The following is a 23102-nucleotide window of genomic DNA, read 5'->3' on the forward strand; positions in this document are numbered from 1 at the left end:
TGCTCCCCTTCTCAGATCAGTCTAGTAACTCTACTTCTTTTGTTCTTTTTCTTATTTCTTATTGAGCTAAAACTCAAACATGGACACAGGCTTGCAGAGAGGCTTCGTCCTTGCTTGCCATCTGTGAGAGCTTATCTTTCAACACTGTCGACGACCTCCATGCTACGTACCATTGGATTGAGAAGCCAAGCCTTCTCTATCTGGCATGCGATTCGTCCAGCACAGAAGAAGGCCCCATGCCGATCCCGAGATGACTTACTTAGTTGAGTAGGTAGCAAGTGACATTGAGCGGATTTCGCATGGAAAGAAGCTTGGCGGCTCACTTCCCCGCACCATTACTATCGGCGGGCGCTGTAGTAGAACCACCAACGAGCGAGCGGCTGCTCAAGGTCCAGTAGTTCAATAACGATAGAGCATCCTTTCAGGGAGCCTGAAGTCGGATTCAGTGTTAGCTAAGAGATAAGGAATGCATGCACCCATGAGTTTAAGTCCGCGAACTGTGTAGGTCATGATGACATATAATATCATCTGTAAATACTTGCATTTCACGCTTATATGCACATCCGGCCTGCCAGACGCGGGTCGTTCAGATGCATAAAACTGAAGCCACCACATGAGTAAACTCCTATGGCGGTAGGGCCAGCGAAACCGTCTATAGTTCCTCCCCCTATCAACAATGAAGCCCCGTTCAACCATTATTGATCCACATCGCGTAAGGTCTTTGGAATTCCGCCATCAACACATACATGACGGTAAACGGCCCCCCATTGACCACGTCTTCCGGATCGGACACGTGGTTATGGCCATTTCTCTCTTCCACAGGCCACGTGCGGATGTCCAACCGACGCCGGCTGCCCCCGTGCTCTTGCAGGTCTCGGAACAGTGCCCAGGCGCACGCCTCTGGCCCGGACAGCATGTACTCGGCGTCGTTCCCGAATACGCGCCCGTAGCACCGCTCTTCGCGGGGTACCTGCACCCAGAGGTGCCGGAAGTCGGTGCAGCCGCTGAAGAAGAACCGCCTCCAGGCCCTCTCGGCCCTCGGCCACAGGCAGATCGAACGCAAGAGCGTCAGGACCGGCTCGCCTGGTCGACTGGATGGCACCCCAGTGATCAGATATCTGTCCGTTCGGTTGCTGGTGCCGCGTTGGGCCAAGACGAGGTTGCGAACCTCGCGGCACGCCGCTAACGGGAGGGCGCCGGCGAAGAGGCGAACGAGTGGTCGATTCCGATTCGTGCCTACCGCGACAAAATCGGGATACCTCTCGCCCAGCATGGGACCGCTGGGAAACGCCGTCATGAAGTGCATGATGAAGCACAGGCCTATGATGAATGTGTCGTGAGTCGGGTTGAGGTATACGGTGCCTCGGTGTTTTGCCCTGGAGAGGGTGTGCAGGAAGTTACGACCACTACCGCTGGGCCTGCGCCCGAGCACGTCCTGGGATACGGAATACTCGCGGACCCGTTCGCGCACCATCGGCGGGACCAACGGTAAAACCCCCACCTTGAGGGGCACTCTATAGAACCGCAGGGCTTCGATCCGGGACAGTCGGGAAGTCGAGAGATAGGGGCTGCACAAGTGGCTCTGGGGGATGATGTGGTTGGTCCTGTGGACCAGCACGAGACGGTCTTGGGACTCGGCCAGCAAGGCGCACTGCCAAACGTACAACTGCAGCTCTGTGGGTAATTCAGGAAATTTAGCGAAAGCCATGTTTGCACAGAGTAGAATGCCCTCATGGGCTCCTGCTGCGGGGTCTGTATTTCGACTTGAGCCTGAAGGGCCACCGCCCACTCAACAGCGCTTGAATAATTCCATGTCAAGAATTGATTCATAAATACTGCTGTTAGGAGACTGTGGCGCGCTGTATCTCCGTTTCATAGTCCATGAAGCTTCCAAACCGTCACCGGAGGAAGCGTACGGAGATAGTTTGACGAATAACGCCATCGCAACGGCAAAGGTTAACACCTTATCACCACACACAATAACACAATGACCTAAGGTATCTAGCAGGATTGAATGTATCAGTAACCGCAGAGGCATAGCACTTGCGTCTGCGGGCCTCGAGGGGAGGCGCATCATGATCTATCCTGACTGCAAGACGAGGAGGAAAGCAAAGCGGTTCTCGAAGATCGAGATGTAAGAAATACCATATGAGATTGTGATGTTCCTTCAGTGAAAATAGACTTGCGAATTGCATAGTTGTCTCCTACCCCTGCTTGCGGCCGAAGTCCCAGGGTGAATCGACACCGAAGAGAAATCGCTGGCTATTCAATCATGCCAGTTGCTCCCGGTAGCGGCGTACATCACCCCATCAGCGAGATCGCTCTAGGGGTCATGTGGAATCGGATACTAGAAGACGAAACGGACTTCGCGCCGACTCGGTCGCCGGAATATTGTGAGTCATTATCGCCGAGCCCCGCTCAAGTCTTCCGAAAGGGGTGGTCAATAGTAGCGGAACGTTAAGCAGACAGCCGTGCCAGTAATATGAAAGCATGCCACACATCACAATACCACTCAGCCAGTTCCCGGGTTTTCAACAGCATCATGGCGTCTTCGTCGCAATCAGACCGTACCGGTAAGCCGACAGTGATGGTGGGCTGGATCGGCCTAGGCAGCATGGGAAGCGCGATGGCGAAGACCATCCAAAAACACCCCATCGCGCGTGGGGTGAACCAGCCACCACTGTGCGTATATAACCGCACTGCATCGCGCTGCGCGGCGTTGGAGGAACTCGGGGCCAAAAGGTGCGAGTCCGTTGCCGAACTGGCACGCGACAGCGACATTGTGTTCATATCAGTGAGTCCTCGGTTACAAGCTTAGGAGCAAAAGAAGGCGAGAAGCTGACCGAGCTTACTCAAACCACTTAGTCGAGCGCCGACGATGCGGTCCTCTCCATTGTAGAGCAGATTGTCAATTCTGGCGCAGTGGAGGACAAGGTGGTTGTGGACACAACGACTGTTCATCCCGACACAACGCAGGCTGTAGCAGCAACGCTTGCGTCGAAAGGGGCTCACTTTGCTGCCATGCCCGTGTTCGGAGCCACGCCCATCGCCGAGGCGGGCCAGCTCTTAGCCGGGTTTGCTGGGTCTGATGCGGCATTGGACGCTGTGGCCCCCTGCTCGAGGGTGTGATTGCGCGGGAGGTGTTGGTAGTCGGGAAGGAACCGGAGAAAGCCAGTCTTCTCAAGACAACTGGGTAAGTTTTCGCTCAATCGAGGGAGCCTACCAGAAAACAGACCTGCAGAAGGCTGGATTCAATCTGGACTGATTAGCTAAACAGCAACGTGCTCATGGCATCGTTGATGCAAATCATCGCCGAAGCGCACGTTCTCGCCGCCAAGACGGATCTGCCGGAAGCGACGCTGGAACGCCTGCTGGAGGTCAACTTTGGGCCCGTGATGCACTCGGACTCGGTGCGCATGACGACGGGCGTCTACTGCCCGGGGCCAGGCGAGAGGCCGTGGTCGGACCTGCAGCTGGCGATCAAGGACGTGGGCCACGGGGTCGAGATTGCGGAGCGCGAGAGGGTCAGCTTGCGGGTGGGACAGAGAGCTCTGGAGAACCTGAAGAAGGCCAACGATTGGAAGGAGAGTCCGGAGGGTGGTGGGAGAATCCTAGACTCGAGTAGCGTCTTTGGGGTGGTGAGGAAAGAGAGTGGGCTCGCGTTCGAGACTGAGTTCGTTAGGGCGCGCGATGCTGCTGCAACTGCCGACGCCGAGTCTAATAATAGCTCGACGAAGCTTGGGGGGGGGTGAGTAAGACTGGAAGAGGATTCAAATGACAAGATCCGAGTATATATATATATATATCACTGTCAGTTTCCTTTTCTCTTTCCTGTTTGCATTGCCATCTGTCAGCCTAGATCAATGGCAAAGAGAAATCCAGATCTGGATGGATTGGACCCATTTGAGTTGCATTGAGCAGGAATGGGCCGATGACTTGGAAGCATGAGGGTTCGGTGATTCGGAGCTTTACTTTTACGTGGGCTAGGGTGTTGACGTTTTGGTGCGGGTGGCCAGCAGCTCAACGCAAGCTCTAAAATGCGCAGGCCTACTGTACCTAAGTAAATCCCCTCAGCTCTTGTTTTCCATTGCCCCGGCATGAGGTACTGATTACACTGTTCGATGTAAGGAATGCCAATGACAAGTGAGCCCACACGCGCCCCTCAGGCTCTTCTCAACTGCAGCATGCCTGGCTCCCCTCCCATCTAGGTCTAGGAGCTCTCCTCGGAGCTCCCTCTTTCTTTCTTACCCTCCCTCACGTGTGTACGTTGAAGGGCAATGCGGGGGTCTTTCCTCAACTGAAGTCCGCTCCCTGTTGGTCTGATCTGTCCATCATTTTGATCACGAGGGGTCCTTCTTCGTCCGATATCAGCCTCATCAATTGAATCAGCACTATATACCCATCAAGTAGACCATTGGTGCTTTCGCATCTTATTTTATCATAATATTCTCCTTTTCTTCCTATCTTGACAGACCAATTGCCTGCGTATCTATCCCCTTCTATGAGAGAGGGCAGGAAAGCTCAAAGAGGACGAAGCAAGCATACTCACTGCCCTACCAGCTTCTTGTATCACGGGACAGACGGATTGGAAGGGGGAAGGGAACATAGATGGCATCCCATCCCGCCATATCCGCGACGGCGTTCCCCGCCCTGTCGGCGCTCACGTACGAGCAGCTGCAGCAGCTCTACGTCAAGAACAAGGCCGAGCTGACCAAGCACGTCAACGAGGCCATGGGCGTCGAGGAGAAGTTCTACGGCGGCCACGACTGGTTCGTGCGCTGGTGGGAGGCGCCGCCGCACATTGTGCTACAACAACAACAACAACAGCAACAGCAGCGCCAGCCGCAGGAACCCAGTAACGGCAGTAGTGGTGCTGCTATCACCAACTTGGCCATCAGCAACCTTGCTCAGGACCACAATGGCCTCGAGCACCAGACCATCCCGGCCTCGGAGCAGTCCGAAGCCGTCAACATGGTCAAGAACCGCTTCCGCCGCCGCCTCCAGCGCTTCAACTGGGTTACGGGCCCCCAGCGCCAGCCCGACCTCGAGCGCGTCCTCGAGGGCTCCGGCTTCTCGTGCCAAGAAGAGGAGCCCGTCATGTGCGCGGACCTGACCGCGAGCGAGAACTTCCCCGACAACCTCGTCAGCTTTGGTGGTGTTGGTGGTGATAACGCAGCGGCCCCTTCCTCTTCCTCTCCATCCCGCCTATCGACGCTGGCCGATTTACAAGCCGCCGGCGCCGCCCAAAACGACCTGCGCCGCTTCCTGCCGCCGCATTACGCCCCGCTGTCCCCGCCGGCCGGCCTCCTCCCAGAGGGCGTCGTCATCGAGCCCACCAGCTCCCTCGGCATCATCGGCTGGGTGAGCGCGTGGGCGCACGGCGCGCCCGAGTGCGACGTGCTGCACTGGACCAAAGTGTACGCGCGCGTCGCGACGGCGGTGTACCGGGACCAGTTCCGCATGTTCGCGGCGCGGCGCGGGAGCGAGGTGATCGGGACAGGCTACCTGCATTGCCACTCGGGCATCGCGTCGATCCACTCGCTCTTCGTACACCCGGCGCACCGGCGCCGCGGGATCGGGCGGGCCCTGGTCTTGTACGCGATGCAGGAGGCCCGCGCCATGGGGTACCAGGTCGCGACGCTGACGGCGACGGCGCCCGCGATGGACCTCCTGAAGAAGCTGGGGTTCAAGGAGTTCGGGGCCGTCAAGCTGTACACGTGGTACCCGGTCGTGCTGCCGTCGGCGACGCGGGAGCAGGGGCGGAAGTACGCGGAGGAGCAGCAGCGAAGGCAAAAGCAGGAGCTCGTCTCGCTGGCGGAGGCGGAGGCGAAGATGAAGGAGATGGAGGCCAAAGACGCTGAGGATGAGGACTGGGAGTTCGTGTAGGATGGGAGATTGGGACATGCATGCGACTATGACTGGGTTTTCACTCTTGCGCTTTTGGGCTTGAAGCATATTGGAGGAGTGGGTCACGCACGACGCATGATGAAATGAAATGCTTGTAAGAATGTCTCGAGGCGTCGGCTTCCTAGGATATACTACCCAAGGTTAGGATGGGGGAACAAGATCAGTTTCGGCGTGAACGGGATCTCAAAATGATGTATGCAGGAGTAAGATCTCCTTCTGAGATTATTAGGCTACTTTGAATAATTAAATGGTGTATCTCGTTGCATATGGTCATTCATAGGTCGTTAAAGGTTTTCTCTCTCAAGCTCTCTCTATCCCTCTCTGTCGGGGCCCACGCAAAGCATGAATCATCATGAGTATAGATCAAGCGAGCCTTAGACTTGCTTCTCCATGTGCGTGATAGCAATCTGGTCCCGGTACTTCTGCGCCACGGCCGGGTCGAGTTGCTCCTCGAACACATTGATCTCGGTCGTCGCGAACTTGCGGGCGCTGATGCCCTTCTCGAACAGCAGGTCGAGCTCGGCGAAGGAGCGGCCCGTGGGCTCGGGGATGCGGAAGTACGAGTACACGAGGCACAGGAAGCAGATGCCGGCCCAGAAGAAGCCGGCAAAGTTGCTCCAGTTCCAGGCGCCCGGGTTGAGCATGTACGGGGTGAGGATGCCGCAGATGATGGCGACGACGTTGCTGTTTTCTCGTGTTAGCTCTTTGGTCTGCTAGCTAGCTAGTGGCAGAATGAATGCCTTGGTTTGGGGTTTGGTATAACTTACTATAGGATGCGGCCCAGGACGATGGTCTTGATCTGGAGGCGCCGGGTGGAGATCTCGGCTACGAGGGAGTAGCACACCGTCCCCACGGTCAGCTGGTAGCCCATGGCCCAGACCAGCATGATGCTGCCGGTCGCCATAGATCCCGCGGTCTTGTCAGGGGCGAGGCCCAGGAAGCCGAGAATCAGCAGCATGCAGAACAGGAAGGTGAGGCCGTAGAGGTACAGGCTACGGCGTCCGATGCCGAGCGTGATCAGCGTCCAGGTGCCGACGACGCCGACGCAGTTGATGGCGTACTGGCCCAGGGCGAAGGAGTAGGCCTTGTCGGGGGCCATGCCGGCTTGCTCCAGGAAGTAGGTGGAGTAGTTCGAGAAGGAGTTGCCGCTGAGGTTCTGGATGGCCCAGGCCATGCACACAATCTCGGTTCGGCGGAGGTCGGTGCCCTTGAAGCAGTCGAGGTAGCTGGCTCCCTTGGTGATCTTGGCTTCCAGGGCGGTTGTGTGGACCATCATCGCCACCGTCTCATCGGCGTCAAAGTCGGAATCGGTGCGTTTGGTGGTCAAACGGAGGAGTGACCTCTTCGCGTCTTCCAGCTTGCCCTTTCGGACCAGCCACCACGGGGACTCGGGCGCGAAGTAGATGCCGATGATCAAAGGGACCGGCCACATCCACTGAAGCGCGTAGGGAATCCGGTAAGCCCACTCGTCCGTACGCCAGAGGTTGCCCATGATGACCCCTATTCCGATCTCCTGGCCGATGCCCCAGCAAATGTTGATGTACGTCGTCAAGTAGCCGCGGAGCGCGACGGGGCAGACTTCCGATGCGTACGTGATGGTGATGGTCTGGAACACGCCCCAGGGGACACCGCACAGGATCTCGGCCACCTGCAGGGCCACGACGTTCTCCGCCGTGAAGAAGATGGCGGTGAAGGCGATGACGAGGCACAGGCAGCCCATGACGGTGTAGCGGTAGCCGAAGCGCTCGAGACCCAGCCGTTAATCAACAAGCCGATGATCTCGCCGACGGTGGCACCGTTGCTGAGCCCGGACTGCCAGGCGGCGGGGACCTGGTAGGTGCCGTCGGGCAGCTGCTCGCCGTACTTCTTGTTGAACTGCTGGAAGGCGTAGAAGTTGTTGACGAGCGAGACGTCGTACCCCTCCATGACGATGCAGGTGGAGATGAGCACGCTCCAGGCGATGGCCTTGGGGTAGAGCTTGATGCCCTGCCACAGGCTCATCGAGTGCTCCTTCTCCGTCGCCAGCTTCGCGTCCCGGATCAGGTCGCTCATGGGCCGGACCTCGGAGTCCGAGTACTCCTTCTTCTCGTCCGCGGCGGACGGGTAGGGGCTGCTGCCCTCTATGATGGCATCTTGCCTGGTGGGCTCTGAAGAAGCCATGGCGGCGTGTTGTGTCTCGCGTAAGCCTTTTCCCCGCACAAGCTTCCGCTGGGGGGGGCTCTTGGTCTTGATTAAACAGCGACCCGAGCACTTCTTTTCTGTTTGATGAGTACTCCAGAGGTTCTTGTTGTCCCCAACCCAAGCAGAAATGAGCAGGTTAATTAATAGGGCGAGGTGGGGGTGTGGTTGTCGTGACTCGTGCCGGGGTCACGAGGTCGCATCAACAGAAGAGCAATGTTGGGGATGGAAGACGCGAGAACGGCAGGCCGAGTGTCCCAGTTTTGGGCTGACGCGGATACGCTAGAAGGCGAAGGAAATTTCAAAGGGGTTTTTTTTTTTTGTTGTTGTGGCCGAGAACCCGACACTCCGACTGAAAAACCCATCCTTAGCATACTCCACCTTCTACTTCGAGCTGGTTTCGCGTTCTGGTGGGGAAGACAAGACTTGGGATATGGAGAGGGCATCTGGGCAGTATTCAGAGATGCTATACTCGTCGAGTATACAGCATCAATCGTCTGGAATCCGGGGTAAACGGCTATAGAACATGCGGGGGAGGATCGTCAGCCGAATTAAGCTTAAAAGGGACCTCGAGCGTTCGAAACAAGCAAGTCGTCTTGCTTCCTCCATCCTCTCCTCGGGCCAGGGTGGGAGGCCGGATGGGTCCTGCGCTGCAAACAGCAATTCTCGCCGATATGGCCCAGCCCTAATGCCAAGCCAGGGGTGCGTCCGGCGGTTTTCGCCTTTTTCGAGCAGCACCATCAGCCAGGCCACAGGCCCTGTCGGGTTCCACGCCGAAAAAGTCTCATTTCAACCCCAGATCCCCCCGTTTGAGGGTCAGATTGCCTTTTGCCGCAGTCCCATCTCACAACTCCCGAAGCTATTGACTTGACTGTGTGCTATGTATGCACATACATGAGATGACAGGTGGTCCTTGTGCTTTCATTATATCCCCATTGCGACCCGACCGTGGACCGATGAGAGATCGATCTACGAATGCCTTCACCACAGGTGGAGCTCCTCGCTGCCCCATGGTAACCTACCATCCGATCTTTCAGTTCACCCCTTGTCGTCACCATGTCGTATCGTCGCGCAATCCCAGGCTGACCCCTACTTTCCGTGAAGCCTGCCATGCCGTGAAAACCACCTGAAATGCGACCGGTTAACGCCAAAATGTTCAAGATGCATAAACTCTGGCAATGATTGCCGAGTCGCATACAAGTTTAAGCTCAGCAAGGGTGAAGGAACCCGCCGATTGGTCATGACACCTCCTCAGTCCCAACTAACCCGTATCTTGCAGACTCGTTTCGCAGGGGCCAGAAGTGGTTGGATCCGCCAAGGCAATGTCAGCTGCTCTTCTCCCTTGTTTCCCCCATGTCCTCCTTGATTGACAGAAATAGTAACATATATCGATGAGACATCTGCTCTCGTCTCTGGCCGTGCATCAGACGACGAAGCTCCCCGTCATCTCCTGGACGGCGCTTCTTCCACAGCACTGGGGGCCAACCATGCGCCAGAGGATCCTCCTCACCATCCTGGTCCGATAAACCACCCGCGTGCTCTACACAATGGAACTGCTGGGCCGTCTGCGTTCTCTGGGCGGGCTCAGGGTCTCCTTTCGCCTGGTAGCGGTGCAGATGAGTCCCCGGACAGGTCACCAGGTGCTATGGGTATGACAAGAAACCATCGTTCTCTGCCGCATATTACTCGCAACTATGTCAGCGAGCCCCAATATCCCATCACCCAAGTCATGCCGCAGCCAAACGTCGGCAAACATGCCCCGCGACCATCCATGAGCGGAGAAGAAGCGCACCTATTTCGACATTACATACAACACATCGCCATCTGTGTAGGTTTCGAGAGAGTTCCCATATGTGGCAAGTAGTAGCTGACGATTCAGCTGGACACCTGCGACCCCTTACGAAACTTTGAGCTGGTGGTGCCTCAAAGGATCGGCACTTACCCGATCCTACTCAAGGCGACGTTCGCCATTGCGGCCCGTCATCTCAGCCGGACGAGTGAATATGACCCACTTGCTTCAAATCGATATCATAATCAGTGTCTCACTCAGTTGATACCAATGATTGATGACGCCGCTGGCGGGTTGTCTGACGAGAATCTCTTCGCAGCAACTATAGTAAGTCGTCAAGTCCCTAATACGTCGAGACTTTACTGACGAACAATGCAGATTCTGCGTATGCTAGAGGAGATGGACGGTAAGTTGATCAGACATCCCATCAGGGGTATGAGCAAGTCCACTAATCTTATGCAAAAGCCATCACTGGCAACGAGAGCCACGGCCACCTCTTAGGTATCCATGCCTTTGTGAACATTGGCGATCAATACATGGTACCTGGGAGTCTGAGCGCTGCAGCGTACTGGGCAGGGCTGCGCCAGGAGATCTACAGCGCCATCATCAGCCAGTCGCGGGTCAAAATCAACCTCGACCACTTCATTGTGGACAGGTCTCTTCAGCCGGCAGACGACTACACGTGGTCCAACCGCGCCGTGGTCAACCTGGCAGATGTGCTGAATTACTGCTTCGACGCGCCGCCGTCTCCGACGCAGTGGGCCGCGCTCGATGAGCACTGTCGGAGATGGGAGGAGCTGCGCCCCTCCTCGTTTGAGCCGTTCTTCTACCAAGAACGTCAGATTCCGGACGCGTTCCCACAAAGCTGGCATCATTCGAGTTGCCATAGTAAGTAAAACGTCATCCCGAGGCATTTCAGGAGAACATCTAGGTCATATGAATGCTAACTCTCTATTTCAGTCACGGGAATCCAGTATCATCTACTTGCGCAGCTTTTTCTAGCTCAGTTCGACCCAACTATCCCTAGAGTGGGTACGAAGCGGACATCAGCCATGAAGAAAGTGACGGTAAGTATTATATAAGCTTCGTGATACTTACACCAAGCTGACAGGTGAGGTAGCAACGAATAGACGAACTCATGAGGCGGCTTTGCGGCATTGGTGCTTCCAACCAATGGGCCCCGCCAGCTATGTTTGAAGCATCAACTGGTATTGCAATGTGTAAGTCCACGTTACTGATATTCCTAAACATATATGCTAACCTCTGCTTCACAGTCGGGGATAGATTTGAAGAGAGAGTAGACCAAGAGGCCATGCTAGATATCCTAAGAAGAACAGAATCAGATCATGCTAGGCCAACGAAGGCTGTACAGCAGCAGCTCACGAGAGCCTGGGGGTGGATGCCTAGCTATGAAGAGCACTAATAGAGAATGATATATGCTTTTAAATATGTAATAGACCTTATAGAGCCCAAAACGCCTAGTTGAGGCTCTATAACTCATCAAGATTTTGCAGCTTCAGCTCACTTCAACTTTCTTTGACTCCGACCAATTCTGAGTCGGCCAATCGTCCCCGGGCATGAACCCTTTCAGCACAGCTGGTTGCCCCAGAGTGTATCTGGCTGTTTCTGGTACGGGTCGTAATATGACTGGAAGCTGGAAGCCCGATATAAGTGCAATGGCATCGCCGTGGCGGATCATCTTGCCTAACCCCATTCTACCACCTGTTGCGGTGAAGAGACAGTTATTACTAAGTGCCGGAGAAACAGAACGCGACATCAATCCCTCGGCGTGTGATTTGAGCAGTACATCCCCGGTATCTAAGCGGAAGGACGAAGTGCTAGGGTCTTCCATCCACCCACGAAACGCACGTAACGCACGTAACCCCTCCTCAGAGTTGGCTGATGATATGCAAGTAGGGAAGAGAATATCCTCCAGCGCTTCCTCAAATGTAGACCTGAGGCTTTTGCTGGTGTGGCACGCCGACTCCCATACTTTCAAAAGCCGATGGGCATCATTGTGCCATTGCTTCTGGCCCAGAGGACTGTAGTCAGGAAACTCATCACTGATAGCGTCGACGTGGTCGACAATATGACCCCCCAAGGACAAGGTCTTTCCGTCCGGGAGGACTTCAGGCGTACTATCCCTGAAGACATATTTGGCCCCAAAGGTCGCACGCTCGTAACGGTACTTGTACGCTTCCGGCGGGGAGTTGCACTGCAGGTTTAGAGTCCAAGAAGGCGCCCCGGGAACTGGGGTGCAAGTGGAAACCAGGTCCAAGAACTTGCCAAGATCAGACATGCTCGAGATGAGCCAAACGCTTAGTTCCCGGAGGATATCGGACATGTCTCTGTGGTAGTCAACTACGATCTTTCCGAAGGAGTCGGGAAATATATCCCTGCAGGCAAAGACCATGTCGTGGGGGTTTCTGGCCTTCTTGGTCATAAGCAAATACAGCATATAATGGTCCAGGAATACAGCACTTCCGGGGAAGTGAAGGGATAGAGCCGTACTGGGCGATTCTCGACTCCTGTGCATCGGATCCAGGGCTTCGGGGTCCTTTTCGAGTCCCAGTCGTTCCCATTCTGCATCGATATGACTCTCGAGATCACGTAGATATAACTGGAAACCCCACATTTCCAGCGGCTCAGCGTTGCCAAGATACACCAAACAGTTTTTGCTGAGGGCGACTTCCTGAATGGTCCAAAGCCTTGTCCAGTAAGGGGCAGAGCTGAGCTGCTCGAGCCCGTCCACAAGTTCAGGGATGCGCTGGACTGTCATGCACAGTACGTGTAAGCTTATGCGTAAGTTTCAAGAAGGAATCTCTAAGTAGTAGTAAAGAGATAATACCGTTGACTATGTCGGACACACTTGCACCTTCGCCCATAAGTCGTGTTAATTCAAGAACCCTTTCCGTAGCTGCCGTAGCATGGCCTAGCCAGACGTTGACTTGTCTGGCACGAGAGTAAATTAGTCCCATCTCGGATACCTGTGCCGTCTTTTCGGCCTCGTCCCGCTGGTTGATGCACAAAGCGTCGATCCATAGAGTTCGCTGTTGACCCTCATTGCTTCGCAAACGCCGAAGAGCATGGTCCACATTCTCCGTTACTTTCAGTGTCATCCCGTTGCATATGACATCTCTTGTAGGCACTTGGTCGCCCCAGGTATAGGAGAGGGCCTCATATTCCACCTTCGAAGCAATCGGAGATTCCCAGAGTTCAATGTGGATGTCGCTTGCATATTGGGGGGCCGGAAAGAGCGTGATGAGGCGGGTGCTCCTCGCACTACTCAACGCTTGGTATTGATATTGCCGAGGAGGATCCATGAAGTAGGGAGTCACCCAATCGCGAGACTCGCAGGTTTCTGAAACAAAACTAACGCCTCAATATATCCGAGTGGTGTCCATTTGGGTCTGGAATGGCCGGCTTCTACGTAGAGGTGGAGCAGAATAATAGCGACGTTGGATTCTGATAACAGGAGGGGTCAGGGTCTGGGGCACTACCCTAATCCCCCGATTGGATGTTTCTAATAATAGCAATCGCGGGGCGCGACTTCAACTCGAGTCGATTCAACGGATCATAACAGTTGCAATTGCAAGTTACGACGACATAAGTTGTGCTCTGCAGTCTTGCTAACTCTTGATGCATCCTTATGAGAGTGCATCCCTATAAACTCAGGATCAGGCTTCGTTCCATCCGAATTCTTGTCTACGCTAATGCACACCCGTCAAGATCGTTACCCGGAAGGTTAGCTGACTGTCGCGTACCATTACCCCGAGGACGCGGGGCGCACCAGACAACACATCTTGTAACAGCCGACCTGATTACCGGCACTAACCGGTTTCGAGGATGGAGCGATGCAAATGCCGATAGGAGCGGGTGGAAGCAGATGATGTTAGGTGTGATACCAAGAAACTGTAAAGGGTGTCTCCCGAAGGAATGATCAGCCAAACAGAGCAGCCGGCGCCACGGGGACCCTCCCGAGATCTGTGTAACGGCTCGCCTGTGGCGGCCGCAGCTGCGCGCCCCATGGAACGCTCACAAAGGGAAACATCAGACGGCTTGCATCGAAACAAACAGGGCAAAATCGTCGGCCATTTTTGCCTGTTCTGGTGGCTGGGAGAGCTGGGGTGGGTCCGGATCTGGATTTACGCCCGGCGACTTTCACCTGTTCCGTCCCGATAGAGTATACGAAATACCTCATCACCGAGTCTCGACTTACAACATGGTCACCCCCACAGATTTGGTACCGTATGGGAAAGAACTCTGGGGATACGAAACTTCGTTATATAAGGAAGGCGCTGTGAAGTAACAAGTTTCTGTCGCTTTCTAGTTTTCCCTGGTATATCCATCGCATCTCTCCTCTTGCTTCCTCCTAGCGTGATACCTTTATTCTGTCTAGCCTTAGTTCAAGCCTTCAAGAGCAATAGAGATCATATACCCAAATACACACTCAAGTTCATTACTAGATATAATAGCACACAATGGCACCAGGAGCCCTCCTTGACGACACGAGCAACCGTGACGGTCACCTCCTCGAAGAGACCTCCGACGCCATCGATGCCATCAACGTCCTCAAGGGCCAACAAGCAGCCCCTTCCACCAAGGAGGCAGCGGAAGCAGCAGCCACTTTCAACAGCAAGTCCGAGTTCGACTCGTCCAAGGACAAGACACAGTTCCGGCAATACGAAGACGCCTGCGACCGCGTCAAGAACTTCTACCGGGAGCAGCACACCAAGCAGACCGTAGCCTACAACCTGAAGGCGCGGCACCAGTTCAAGACGCGGCCGAAAGAGGAAATGACGGTCTGGCAGGCCATGGAGAAGCTCAACACGCTCATCGACGAGTCCGACCCGGACACCAGCCTGACGCAGATCCAGCACCTTCTGCAGTCGGCTGAAGCGATCCGGCGCGACGGCAAGCCCCGCTGGATGCAGCTGACGGGCCTGGTCCACGACTTGGGCAAGTTGCTGTACTTTTACGGGTCCGAGGGGCAGTGGGACGTCGTGGGCGACACGTTCCCTGTCGGGTGCGCGTTCGACGAGGAGCGCATCATTTACCCGGGCAGCTTCGCGGCGAACCCGGACTCCCAAGACCCTATTTATACGACGCGCTGCGGTATCTACTCTGAGGGGTGTGGGTTGGACAACGTCATGCTGTCATGGGGGCACGATGAGTATCTCTACCATGTTTTGAAGGACCAGTCCAGGTTACCCGCCGAGGCCCTCGCCATGATCCGCTACCACTCATTCTACCCCTGGCACAAGGAGAATGCGTACCGGCACCTGATGGATGAGCACGACGAGAAGATGCTCGAGGCCGTGCGGGCGTTCAACCCGTACGATCTGTACAGCAAGAGCGACGGTGTGCCTGATATCCAGGAGCTCAAGGTATGTTCATTCATATTTTGCCCAGCATTGATCTTCGGGATTGAGCTAACACTTCATCTAGCCTTACTATCTCGAGCTCATAGACGAATACTTCCCCAACAAGGTAGTCAAATGGTAAAGGGATATCGGCGCTTAAGGGAGTACACAGATGGTCGTACTCAGCGTGGAGGAACAAGCATTGAACCAGAAAGTAAATTAGAGCATAGCGTTTGGTTTGATATACGTTGGTTCGGGCCTTGGACAACATGAATGGTGGCACATAGATTATATCTCCAATGCCCTCAATCAGGCGCCAGGGTTTGAATTGGGAGAACATTTTCTCGTCTATAGCGAAAAGTTATCCAATTCCTAAACCATTGCCAAATTGAGAAATTTCTATCAGGCAAAACGTATGGTTGGGCAAGATGAGACAAAAATACCTAGTAGAGGGCTTCTGAGGGCCAAGTGTGTCTGCCTGAGGCACTGTCCCATGGAAGAACTTAGTACCAGCCCTGAACACCATGGGACGACTCAATGCAAAATTGAATGGGCGGTGGTTGCCCACAGTACCATTCGCGAATTAGAGGCCAGTGGACGTGGTGGGAAGGCTTCGATACATGGATCTATCTCCCCTTCCGCCAGACAGTCTCGTATGAGCAAAACCAAATCGTTAAATTAGAAGGAGGCCAGAGCTCTGGTGACATGCCATCCACACCTGGAAAGTAGAGTACTGAATTGTTGTTGCTCATAGGGGCATATGCACATGCGTAGATGATGTAGCTGCCAGGTACCTGCTGCAACTGACAGACTTATGGCCAGAAATGTTGGCCGATGTTCCGTAATTAGGATAGCAAAGGGCAGGGTCGACGAGAGCAAGAAACACAAAAGACATGAACAGAGGCACATGCAGCGCTGGGTCTTTCCGAAGGGCACACGACGCTTGTGGCTCAAAAGGCGGAGGCCAAACCCAAATGCGGATTGGGAAGTTGCACATTCCCAAAGCTTCAAAAGGGATGGCATCACAAGTGTCGCCGAGGATGGTCTTAAATTTGAGATTTGTCATCTACCGGATGATAAGCTCGCCGAGGTGCTTGCATTAGGTGGGCTGCATGTCACTTCTCCTGCGATCGTTGGAATTCTCCTGCTGATTTGTCATGGTGGGCGTCTAGATTGTGGATAGGGGTAGAGTTGTCTATACTGCAGCAAAGGGTCTTGGGTCTTTACATACTTCTTATGTGACAACACCCCCTACAGCAAGTATTTCGAAGCAGGTACATTCGGTCCCGCAAAATAGACGTTGAACGGAGCCCTTTCCACCAATATTATTGTAGTTAACAATACCACAAAGCCTCGGCAAGAAATGAACACATGAGCTAGGCCCAACCTCCCAATCCCAACCCCAACGCCTTTCGTAATCAATAATTCGAACTATACCTGCCATTACTGGATGATGTGTCTGCACACCCGGGCCGGGAGGCATCGATGAAGCAAACGGCAAGTGCCCTTCCCCCTGTTCCAACCGATTACGGATAATGAAGGAGCCCCGCCTAGTTGCCCGGTTGAATTCGTCATGAGCAACCAAACCAACACGCGCACATCAGAGGTTGGCTAACTGGAAGGGACATCTCAAATTCGGTAGGTATTGCAATGCAACCAGCCCCTTCGATCTAAGATGTTGGGTTGTTGGCATTGCACCTCCCCAGCTGCTACAACATCGACAGGAGCCCCGAGCCACATACCCCAGATATGTTTTTTTTCTTTTCACCAAGCCAACTGCAACATCTCTTTACGAACCAACTCATAATTTCTTTGGACCAGTCTATTTCTCAACTTCATCATCTTTACACAGTCACTCCAACCTAGAACAGACCATCGAAGAAGATCTCTGCCCACTGTTGGTTTGACGACATTCCCTGTTCATGTGATTCTCTCTTTTCTGCCATATCTGCCAATTCACCCCCAAAAGCCTTGCTTTGGATGACAGAAACGCCCTCTCCACCAACGACACTCCATGAATCACCTTTGACATCAATCCTTGCACTTACTACGCCCTTCCTTCAGCCACCAGACTGCTCTGGCATATTCACAGCAACGAGGAAGACAACTAGCCTCCACCACCAGGGCAGTTACTACAAGACCGTTCTGACTGTGGCCATCTCAGATCCCACCAATGTCAGATTCACAACCTGTCAACCTCCAGGCTGGGCCGAGGCCGACCCGCATCACAGGTTTGAATTCAGCCCGGCTGTATGTCCGGACAAATGGACGGCGTACAACCTCAACAGTCATGGTGGAACCAGCAAGGTCGCCTGCTGTGCAAGGTGGGTTCTGGTCTATACTATGAAGCCTCTTATATGACATTGACCTAACTTGGGATGCTCTACTCTAGCGATTACATGCTTGCCTATAGGCCAGTAGGGCTCAACATCAGCTTTGGGAATATTGGTCCTCCAGCCTGTATCAAAAGCTTGACACGCACACCAACATCTCTATTTTCAGCTACAGGAACCACAGGCACCACCACAACACAAACCTACACCTGGACGCACCCGTTTCCCGAAGGCATCCAGATGCACAACCCGTACAAGATATCTTGGCAAGCTACAGACATGTCGACGCTGTCACCCACTCCCCCCACTCTTACATGCAGTGGCGGTCTATACTCTTGGGACCCAGGCGAGGCGGCAGAGCCACAACACTGTAATGACAACGAAGGAGGACACACGAGAACAAGTGATGCAGTCGGGTTTTGGTTCGGTGCATGTGGCGCCCGGATCATTGTCGCTGTCCTTCTCGGTGCTTGCGTTGGCTGGTGGCGCCATCACGTCAGAAGAGACCGGAAAGAAGAGAAAGCTAGACGGGCAGCAGGGCTCGGCACAGTCAACCCAGACCGTGGGCTGTGGTATAGGCCAAGGGCTTCACGGTGGAGGGAGACCCGGGAGGGACGAACGTGAGAACAGAGGGAATAACCGCTTGCTGTTCGCATGGAACCTTTCCCCCTTCGGTTCTTCAAGTTCTCCTTGGGGTATTTGCCACTACCACCAAGATCTGCACCAGAGGCTGTTCAAGCCTCATTGCAGGATCAAGAAGGACAGTCGTCAACACGAACTTCACTGCAGAGGATGATCCCATCAATATTAATTTTTTTTTCCTATCCTCTTTTTCTATCCTTTTTCCTCATTCTTTTCCTTCGTTCTTTCCCCGATTCTACTTTATTTGTATATATTTTTCTCCTCTTCCGCTTTTTATATATAATATCTTTCGGTTCATACCGGGCAGGCCAGCAGAAACAAAAGACTCGCACAGAGTCAAATGTGAGGACTCTGCGCAAGCGATTGGAGAAGGCGGGCCACCACGTCTCCCATGCCGCCAACGGGGAGGATTGCGCAAGTGTTTACAGCGAACAGCCGGACGCGTTTGGTGTGATCCTCAAGGGCATGCAGGAAGGATGGCGGACCGGCTGGCCAGGCCCAAGGTTCAACTACGAGCTTTTTAACTGCGACAACTTTAATATTCTGCTTGTACGCTAGATAAGGATCAACTGAATCAATGTTCAACTAAATGATATCTACAAGAAGCGAACTCCGTCCCCAGGCTCCCGCCCATGAATGCGACGCCGAAGTCCCATGTCCTTTGTCCATGCCGATGCAATAATACAGAGAGTGACCCAGCCGAAAGAAGATCTGAACCACATAAACTGCCCGCCATATTACGAGAACTTGATGTTCTGGCAGTCACTCCCACTGCTGCACTTCTGGTAGACCGAGACCTGTCCATATCCGCCACAGATTTGCTTCGGGTCGCCACCGCACGGCATATTGCACTTCCCCATCGTCCCGTTGGCCGGCTTGCGCCCCTCGGTGATCAGGGATTTGCTGCAGAAGCACTGCGTCTTGTATTCGACACCAGCGTAGGTCATGCCGCCACCCTGGGCCTCGCCGCAGATCTTCATGCACTTGTCGACCGTCATGTCGGGCACGCCCTTCATCGATCCCGAGTTCGCGTCTCCGCCACCGCTGACGGTGCGCCCGCCATTGCCGCCATCCTTGAAGCAGCCCAGGTACTTCCAGCCCGCAGTCTGGGACTCGTCCGTGAACGGCAGCAGCGGGTCGCCGATGGTCGCCGTGTCCTCGGGGCAGCTGCCCGCGGCCTGCTTGACGGCGGGCTCGGGCCCGGCCTGGATCGGGTTGCAGCCGGGGAGGGCGGCGAGCACACTGGCGGCGTCGGCGTTGCTGCTGCTGCTGCTGCTCATCAGCTTTTGGTTGGTCCCTGCCGACTTGACGGGCTCGTGGACGCGCGGGAGCACCTTGCAGGCGGCCATGTCGTCGTCGGTGCGGAACTCGAAGGCGCCGCACTTTTCGACGACGCCGCTGGCGTCTGTGCACTCGTTGATGGCCTTTTGCAGGGTCGGGACGTCCCAGCCGTTGAGGAAGTCGCCGTGGTATCCGTAACCCTCAGGGTCGCTGGAAAACGACTTAGCTGACACGCAAACTCTACGGCGCAAGGGAAAGAAGGAGAAAAGAAGAACGAAAGCAACTTACCCATGAGAAAAGACGAAGGGCTGCTTATCCCCATACCACTGATCCTTGAGAGCATCCACGCTCCAAGTGACCTCGTAGAAGATGGTGATGAACCGCTTCGGGTGCGTGGGCGGGCAGAAGCCCGTGTCGACGCCCGAGGGGTACGCCATGTGGCTGCGGTGGTCCGGGGAGTCGAGGTTCTTGCCGTCCCAGCAGCTGGGGAAGATGAGCTGGGTCCGGAGCCCCGCGGGGCAGTTGTGGTTGGGCAGCTCCGGGGTCGCGGGCCCGTCGATGCCGAGGCACGCGAAGGAGACGGCCCGCTGCGCGAGCGAGTCGCTCTTGTTGCGGTTCGTGGGGTCGCCGGCGATCATGCGGAAGTCCTTGGGGAATGCGAGCAGGCCGTTCTTGTACTCGGGATCTTTTTCGTCTGTACGTTGCCTGTGGGTATGATATCAGTACATATGTTGTGGTATGCTCAGGTCAAGTAGAACTTACAGGTAGTAGATCAAGGCGCCTCCGGACTGCTTGACTGGGATGAACGACCCGTTCTGGGCGTGGTAGTACAGGTTGGGCACCCAGTAGCTGGAGAGGTCCTTGGTGACCTTGCAGGTCGAGCAGGTCGCCGTCTGGGTCTGGGCGTAGTCCATGGTGAAGTTGAAGGCGTTGCTGCCCATGACGGTGTGCATGTGCGTCGAGACCATGCCCGGGTCGACGATGGGGTCGGCTCGCTCCACCACGACGGGCGACGAGCAGGGGAGGCGCCAGAAGGCCTCGGCGGCCTGCGGGGCCAGGCCGGCGATCCCGAGGAGGAGGATCGGGAGATCAGATAATGAAAACATGATTGGTTGGGTATAACGATGATAGGATAATGTGGATCCTAGGTCCTAGTTGGGTCGGGTGTTGTTGGTGTTGGTGGGTGGTGAGACAAGATGACTCGTTGGGAGAATGGATGCCAAAGGAGGCAGATGATGTACTCTTCCGGAAGAGGCAAAAATGAATGGTAGAATGAATAATCTTCTCTTTCACGCCTTCGAGACAAACTGTTTCGAATTGACGGTCACCAGAGTTGCTTTGTGGTTGGGCCAAGAGAGCGAATACAAAGAACGCCAGCGTCCACACAGTGAGAGAATGAAGAAGTAGGTAAGTAGCCCCCTGAGAACACAAGATGCACACAACACAAGACTCTCTGAAGGGCAGGACGAAGCCCTCTTTATCTTCCCCGAGTTTGCGCCCGAAGCCCAAGGGGCAAGAAAAAAGCAACTCGTGAACGTTTGATGCTAAATTACTGTCTCTGGTATCCTATGCGGCCGCATGGGGTGCTAGCGTGGCCTGTTAGCGACCACGGAGTCACGATCCTCGAGGACCAATCAAACTTCCGGCTACCCCTGCATACTAAACAGCCGCAACCCCCCTGTGGCAGAAAGCTAGAATTCCCATAGGCGCACCCACAGCTGGCCGTGAGCCAGCGCTACAGGTATAAACATTTATGTAGGTGCCACGGCGTTTGTGTGACTGACTATTGGGACATGGCGACATGTCAGTTCAGTATCGGTTGAACGCCATGTCAGCCTGGCAGATGTCCAAGACGGCTTACCCCCAAACTCAAAAATGAAGCATACAGGATGATGGAATACTTCATTGCGCATTTAGCGATGATTGAACAGCTGTGTGTAAGGTCTGTGGGAACTCTTCTACTCAACTAGTGGTTCCTGCAGATGCGGTTATCTGTCTTGTGAGATGCACTTGCCCCGGTGCAAAAGCTGAGAAGGTCTACTGGGATGCCGCAAAAGCAAAACTGCCATCAGCCCCTATGCCTGAGGCGGAATTTTAGGCACAAGCGCTGACTATGGGTGCTCCCTAGATCCTAGACAAGAACCATCGTACTGGTGATGATGGCTGGCCGGTGGCCGCATTCGTCTGTGGCTTCCAGGCTGCATAGTAACTAAAGGAGAGAGACATGCCCCTCAGATGCGACATGAAATCCGCGAGATCTGCGACTACAGGGTCACGCGTATGCAGGCGTCTTTGAAGCTCTTGGCGCATGTGGTCGCCATCCGGCTAGGTTGGAAGAAGTGCAGGCATCACGATGAATAGACACCTCAGTATTTGGCTAACGGTACGCTCTAGAGCCCCGAAACATATGGTGCACAGCGTACTTTGGAGGCACGTTCAATTCCTGTCAATTGTAAAGGTCCTTCTCCCCGAGTTAAACAAGACGCCAATAACCCAACTGCACCAGTTCGCCAAAAGCAATCCATAATTCTTCGAGGGCTCGAGTGCTCTAGTGCTCATGATTTATAAAGCCATCGCGATATACGTTCTTGGCTGTTCATCCTAGCTAATCTTCCGGAGTAGCGACCGGTCGCATCTTCGTCATGGGCAGGCTGACGTCATTGGGGCTTGTTTAAGGCAGGGGTTCGTAGGCGCCGCCGCTGTTGTGGGCTGCACGGTTCGAGAAGATGAAGTAGATGATCATGCCGACAATGGGGAAGAGGAAGACGACGAGACACCAGAGGAGTTTCTCGCTGGGCGCGCGGTTGGACTTGAGGACCTCGACTGTTGTGGAACGGACTTGTTAGTAACTGGTGACTGACAGGACTACTACTACTGTGTGGTGTCACAGACGCAGAAAGCATGGATGTAGACGTACTGAAAACAATGATGTCGAGAACCAGGACAATGAAACCAACGATGCCACCACCGGTGCCATACTGCATGGGAGTTCCGGTGGTCGTGAGCGTCTCGTCAGCAAGGGGGGCAGCGAAAGCGAGGGCAGCCAAGCAGAGCTGGAGGAAAATGGAGAAAGCGGCGTTGATCATGTTGACGGCTGGTATGTTGGATGAACTGTGTGTATAACTGAAGTCGGGTATGTATTTCTATTGAAGGGAAAGGACGTCTTGATTTTCTATTGGTATCACGGAATGAAAGAGAGTCGAGAACCCAGGCGGCATCATACAAGAGTGCCCAAGCCATTCCTTTTGAACAATGGACGGGGCGCGGGCGCGGGGCATTTGCTCCCTCCCTGAGCAGCCCAGGCGACTCCCCTGCAAGTCCCAGCTGCAAGTCCGGCCGTTGGCGATTCGCACGCAACCACGCGATGGCCGCGATGCATGACGTCATCAGGGAGTCCCCGTGCTTTGTCAGCTGGGCAACACCCTGCCAGCCTGCCTGCCTGCTACACGAAATGCCACAAAGCCCGTTCATGCGAATCTTGGTTTCCCATCAATGTGTTCTGTGCAGGTGACCAATCAAGCTCTTGCCAGCCTCACTAGAGTCTAGACTCTGCTGCCTAGCCAGCCTACTATGGAGTCTACCCGGCGTTGAATATGCGGGGAAGCGGCA

The 23102-nt window shown here is 54.7% G+C and overlaps 10 protein-coding genes across 10 annotated transcripts; 5 read left to right on the forward strand and 5 right to left on the reverse strand.

Annotated features, from left to right (window-relative positions):
• Positions 1–688: 688 nt before the first annotated feature.
• On the reverse strand, positions 689–1708 carry PG986_004408 (uncharacterized protein; the record flags this gene model as incomplete). Its single annotated transcript, XM_066840630.1, has 1 exon — positions 689–1708. One exon carries the CDS (start codon positions 1706–1708, stop codon positions 689–691), a length of 1020 nt encoding a protein of 339 aa, XP_066703257.1.
• An 834-nt stretch (positions 1709–2542) lies between these two features.
• On the forward strand, positions 2543–3752 carry PG986_004409 (uncharacterized protein; the record flags this gene model as incomplete). Its single annotated transcript, XM_066840631.1, has 3 exons — positions 2543–2794; positions 2866–3083; positions 3278–3752. 3 exons carry the CDS (start codon positions 2543–2545, stop codon positions 3750–3752), a joined length of 945 nt encoding a protein of 314 aa, XP_066703258.1.
• An 856-nt stretch (positions 3753–4608) lies between these two features.
• On the forward strand, positions 4609–5886 carry PG986_004410 (uncharacterized protein; the record flags this gene model as incomplete). The annotated part of the gene is made up of 1 exon (XM_066840632.1): positions 4609–5886. The coding sequence occupies one exon, from the start codon at positions 4609–4611 to the stop codon at positions 5884–5886; it is 1278 nt and encodes a 425-aa protein (XP_066703259.1).
• Positions 5887–6281: 395 nt separating this feature from the next.
• Positions 6282–8067, reverse strand: PG986_004411 (general substrate transporter; the record flags this gene model as incomplete). Its single annotated transcript, XM_066840633.1, has 3 exons — positions 6282–6591; positions 6675–7651; positions 7696–8067. The coding sequence occupies 3 exons, from the start codon at positions 8065–8067 to the stop codon at positions 6282–6284; spliced, it is 1659 nt and encodes a 552-aa protein (XP_066703260.1).
• Positions 8068–9190: 1123 nt separating this feature from the next.
• PG986_004412 (uncharacterized protein) lies at positions 9191–11297 on the forward strand (the record flags this gene model as incomplete). Its single annotated transcript, XM_066840634.1, has 8 exons — positions 9191–9302; positions 9459–9913; positions 9965–10201; positions 10253–10280; positions 10340–10762; positions 10835–10941; positions 10995–11094; positions 11149–11297. The coding sequence occupies 8 exons, from the start codon at positions 9191–9193 to the stop codon at positions 11295–11297; spliced, it is 1611 nt and encodes a 536-aa protein (XP_066703261.1).
• Positions 11298–11390: 93 nt separating this feature from the next.
• Positions 11391–12653, reverse strand: PG986_004413 (uncharacterized protein; the record flags this gene model as incomplete). The annotated part of the gene is made up of 1 exon (XM_066840635.1): positions 11391–12653. One exon carries the CDS (start codon positions 12651–12653, stop codon positions 11391–11393), a length of 1263 nt encoding a protein of 420 aa, XP_066703262.1.
• Positions 12654–14355: 1702 nt separating this feature from the next.
• PG986_004414 (inositol oxygenase) lies at positions 14356–15379 on the forward strand (the record flags this gene model as incomplete). The annotated part of the gene is made up of 2 exons (XM_066840636.1): positions 14356–15261; positions 15323–15379. The coding sequence occupies 2 exons, from the start codon at positions 14356–14358 to the stop codon at positions 15377–15379; spliced, it is 963 nt and encodes a 320-aa protein (XP_066703263.1).
• Positions 15380–17217: 1838 nt separating this feature from the next.
• On the forward strand, positions 17218–18194 carry PG986_004415 (uncharacterized protein; the record flags this gene model as incomplete). The annotated part of the gene is made up of 2 exons (XM_066840637.1): positions 17218–17561; positions 17651–18194. 2 exons carry the CDS (start codon positions 17218–17220, stop codon positions 18192–18194), a joined length of 888 nt encoding a protein of 295 aa, XP_066703264.1.
• Positions 18195–18949: 755 nt separating this feature from the next.
• PG986_004416 (WSC domain-containing protein) lies at positions 18950–20599 on the reverse strand (the record flags this gene model as incomplete). Its single annotated transcript, XM_066840638.1, has 3 exons — positions 18950–19703; positions 19782–20198; positions 20256–20599. 3 exons carry the CDS (start codon positions 20597–20599, stop codon positions 18950–18952), a joined length of 1515 nt encoding a protein of 504 aa, XP_066703265.1.
• A 1565-nt stretch (positions 20600–22164) lies between these two features.
• On the reverse strand, positions 22165–22579 carry PG986_004417 (uncharacterized protein; the record flags this gene model as incomplete). Its single annotated transcript, XM_066840639.1, has 2 exons — positions 22165–22316; positions 22411–22579. 2 exons carry the CDS (start codon positions 22577–22579, stop codon positions 22165–22167), a joined length of 321 nt encoding a protein of 106 aa, XP_066703266.1.
• Positions 22580–23102: the final 523 nt, after the last annotated feature.

The sequence above is a fragment of the Apiospora aurea genome (assembly GCF_038362705.1).
Source record: "Apiospora aurea strain CBS 24483 chromosome Unknown utg000003l_segment0_segment0, whole genome shotgun sequence".
In the NCBI taxonomy this organism is placed as follows: domain Eukaryota; kingdom Fungi; phylum Ascomycota; class Sordariomycetes; order Amphisphaeriales; family Apiosporaceae; genus Apiospora; species Apiospora aurea.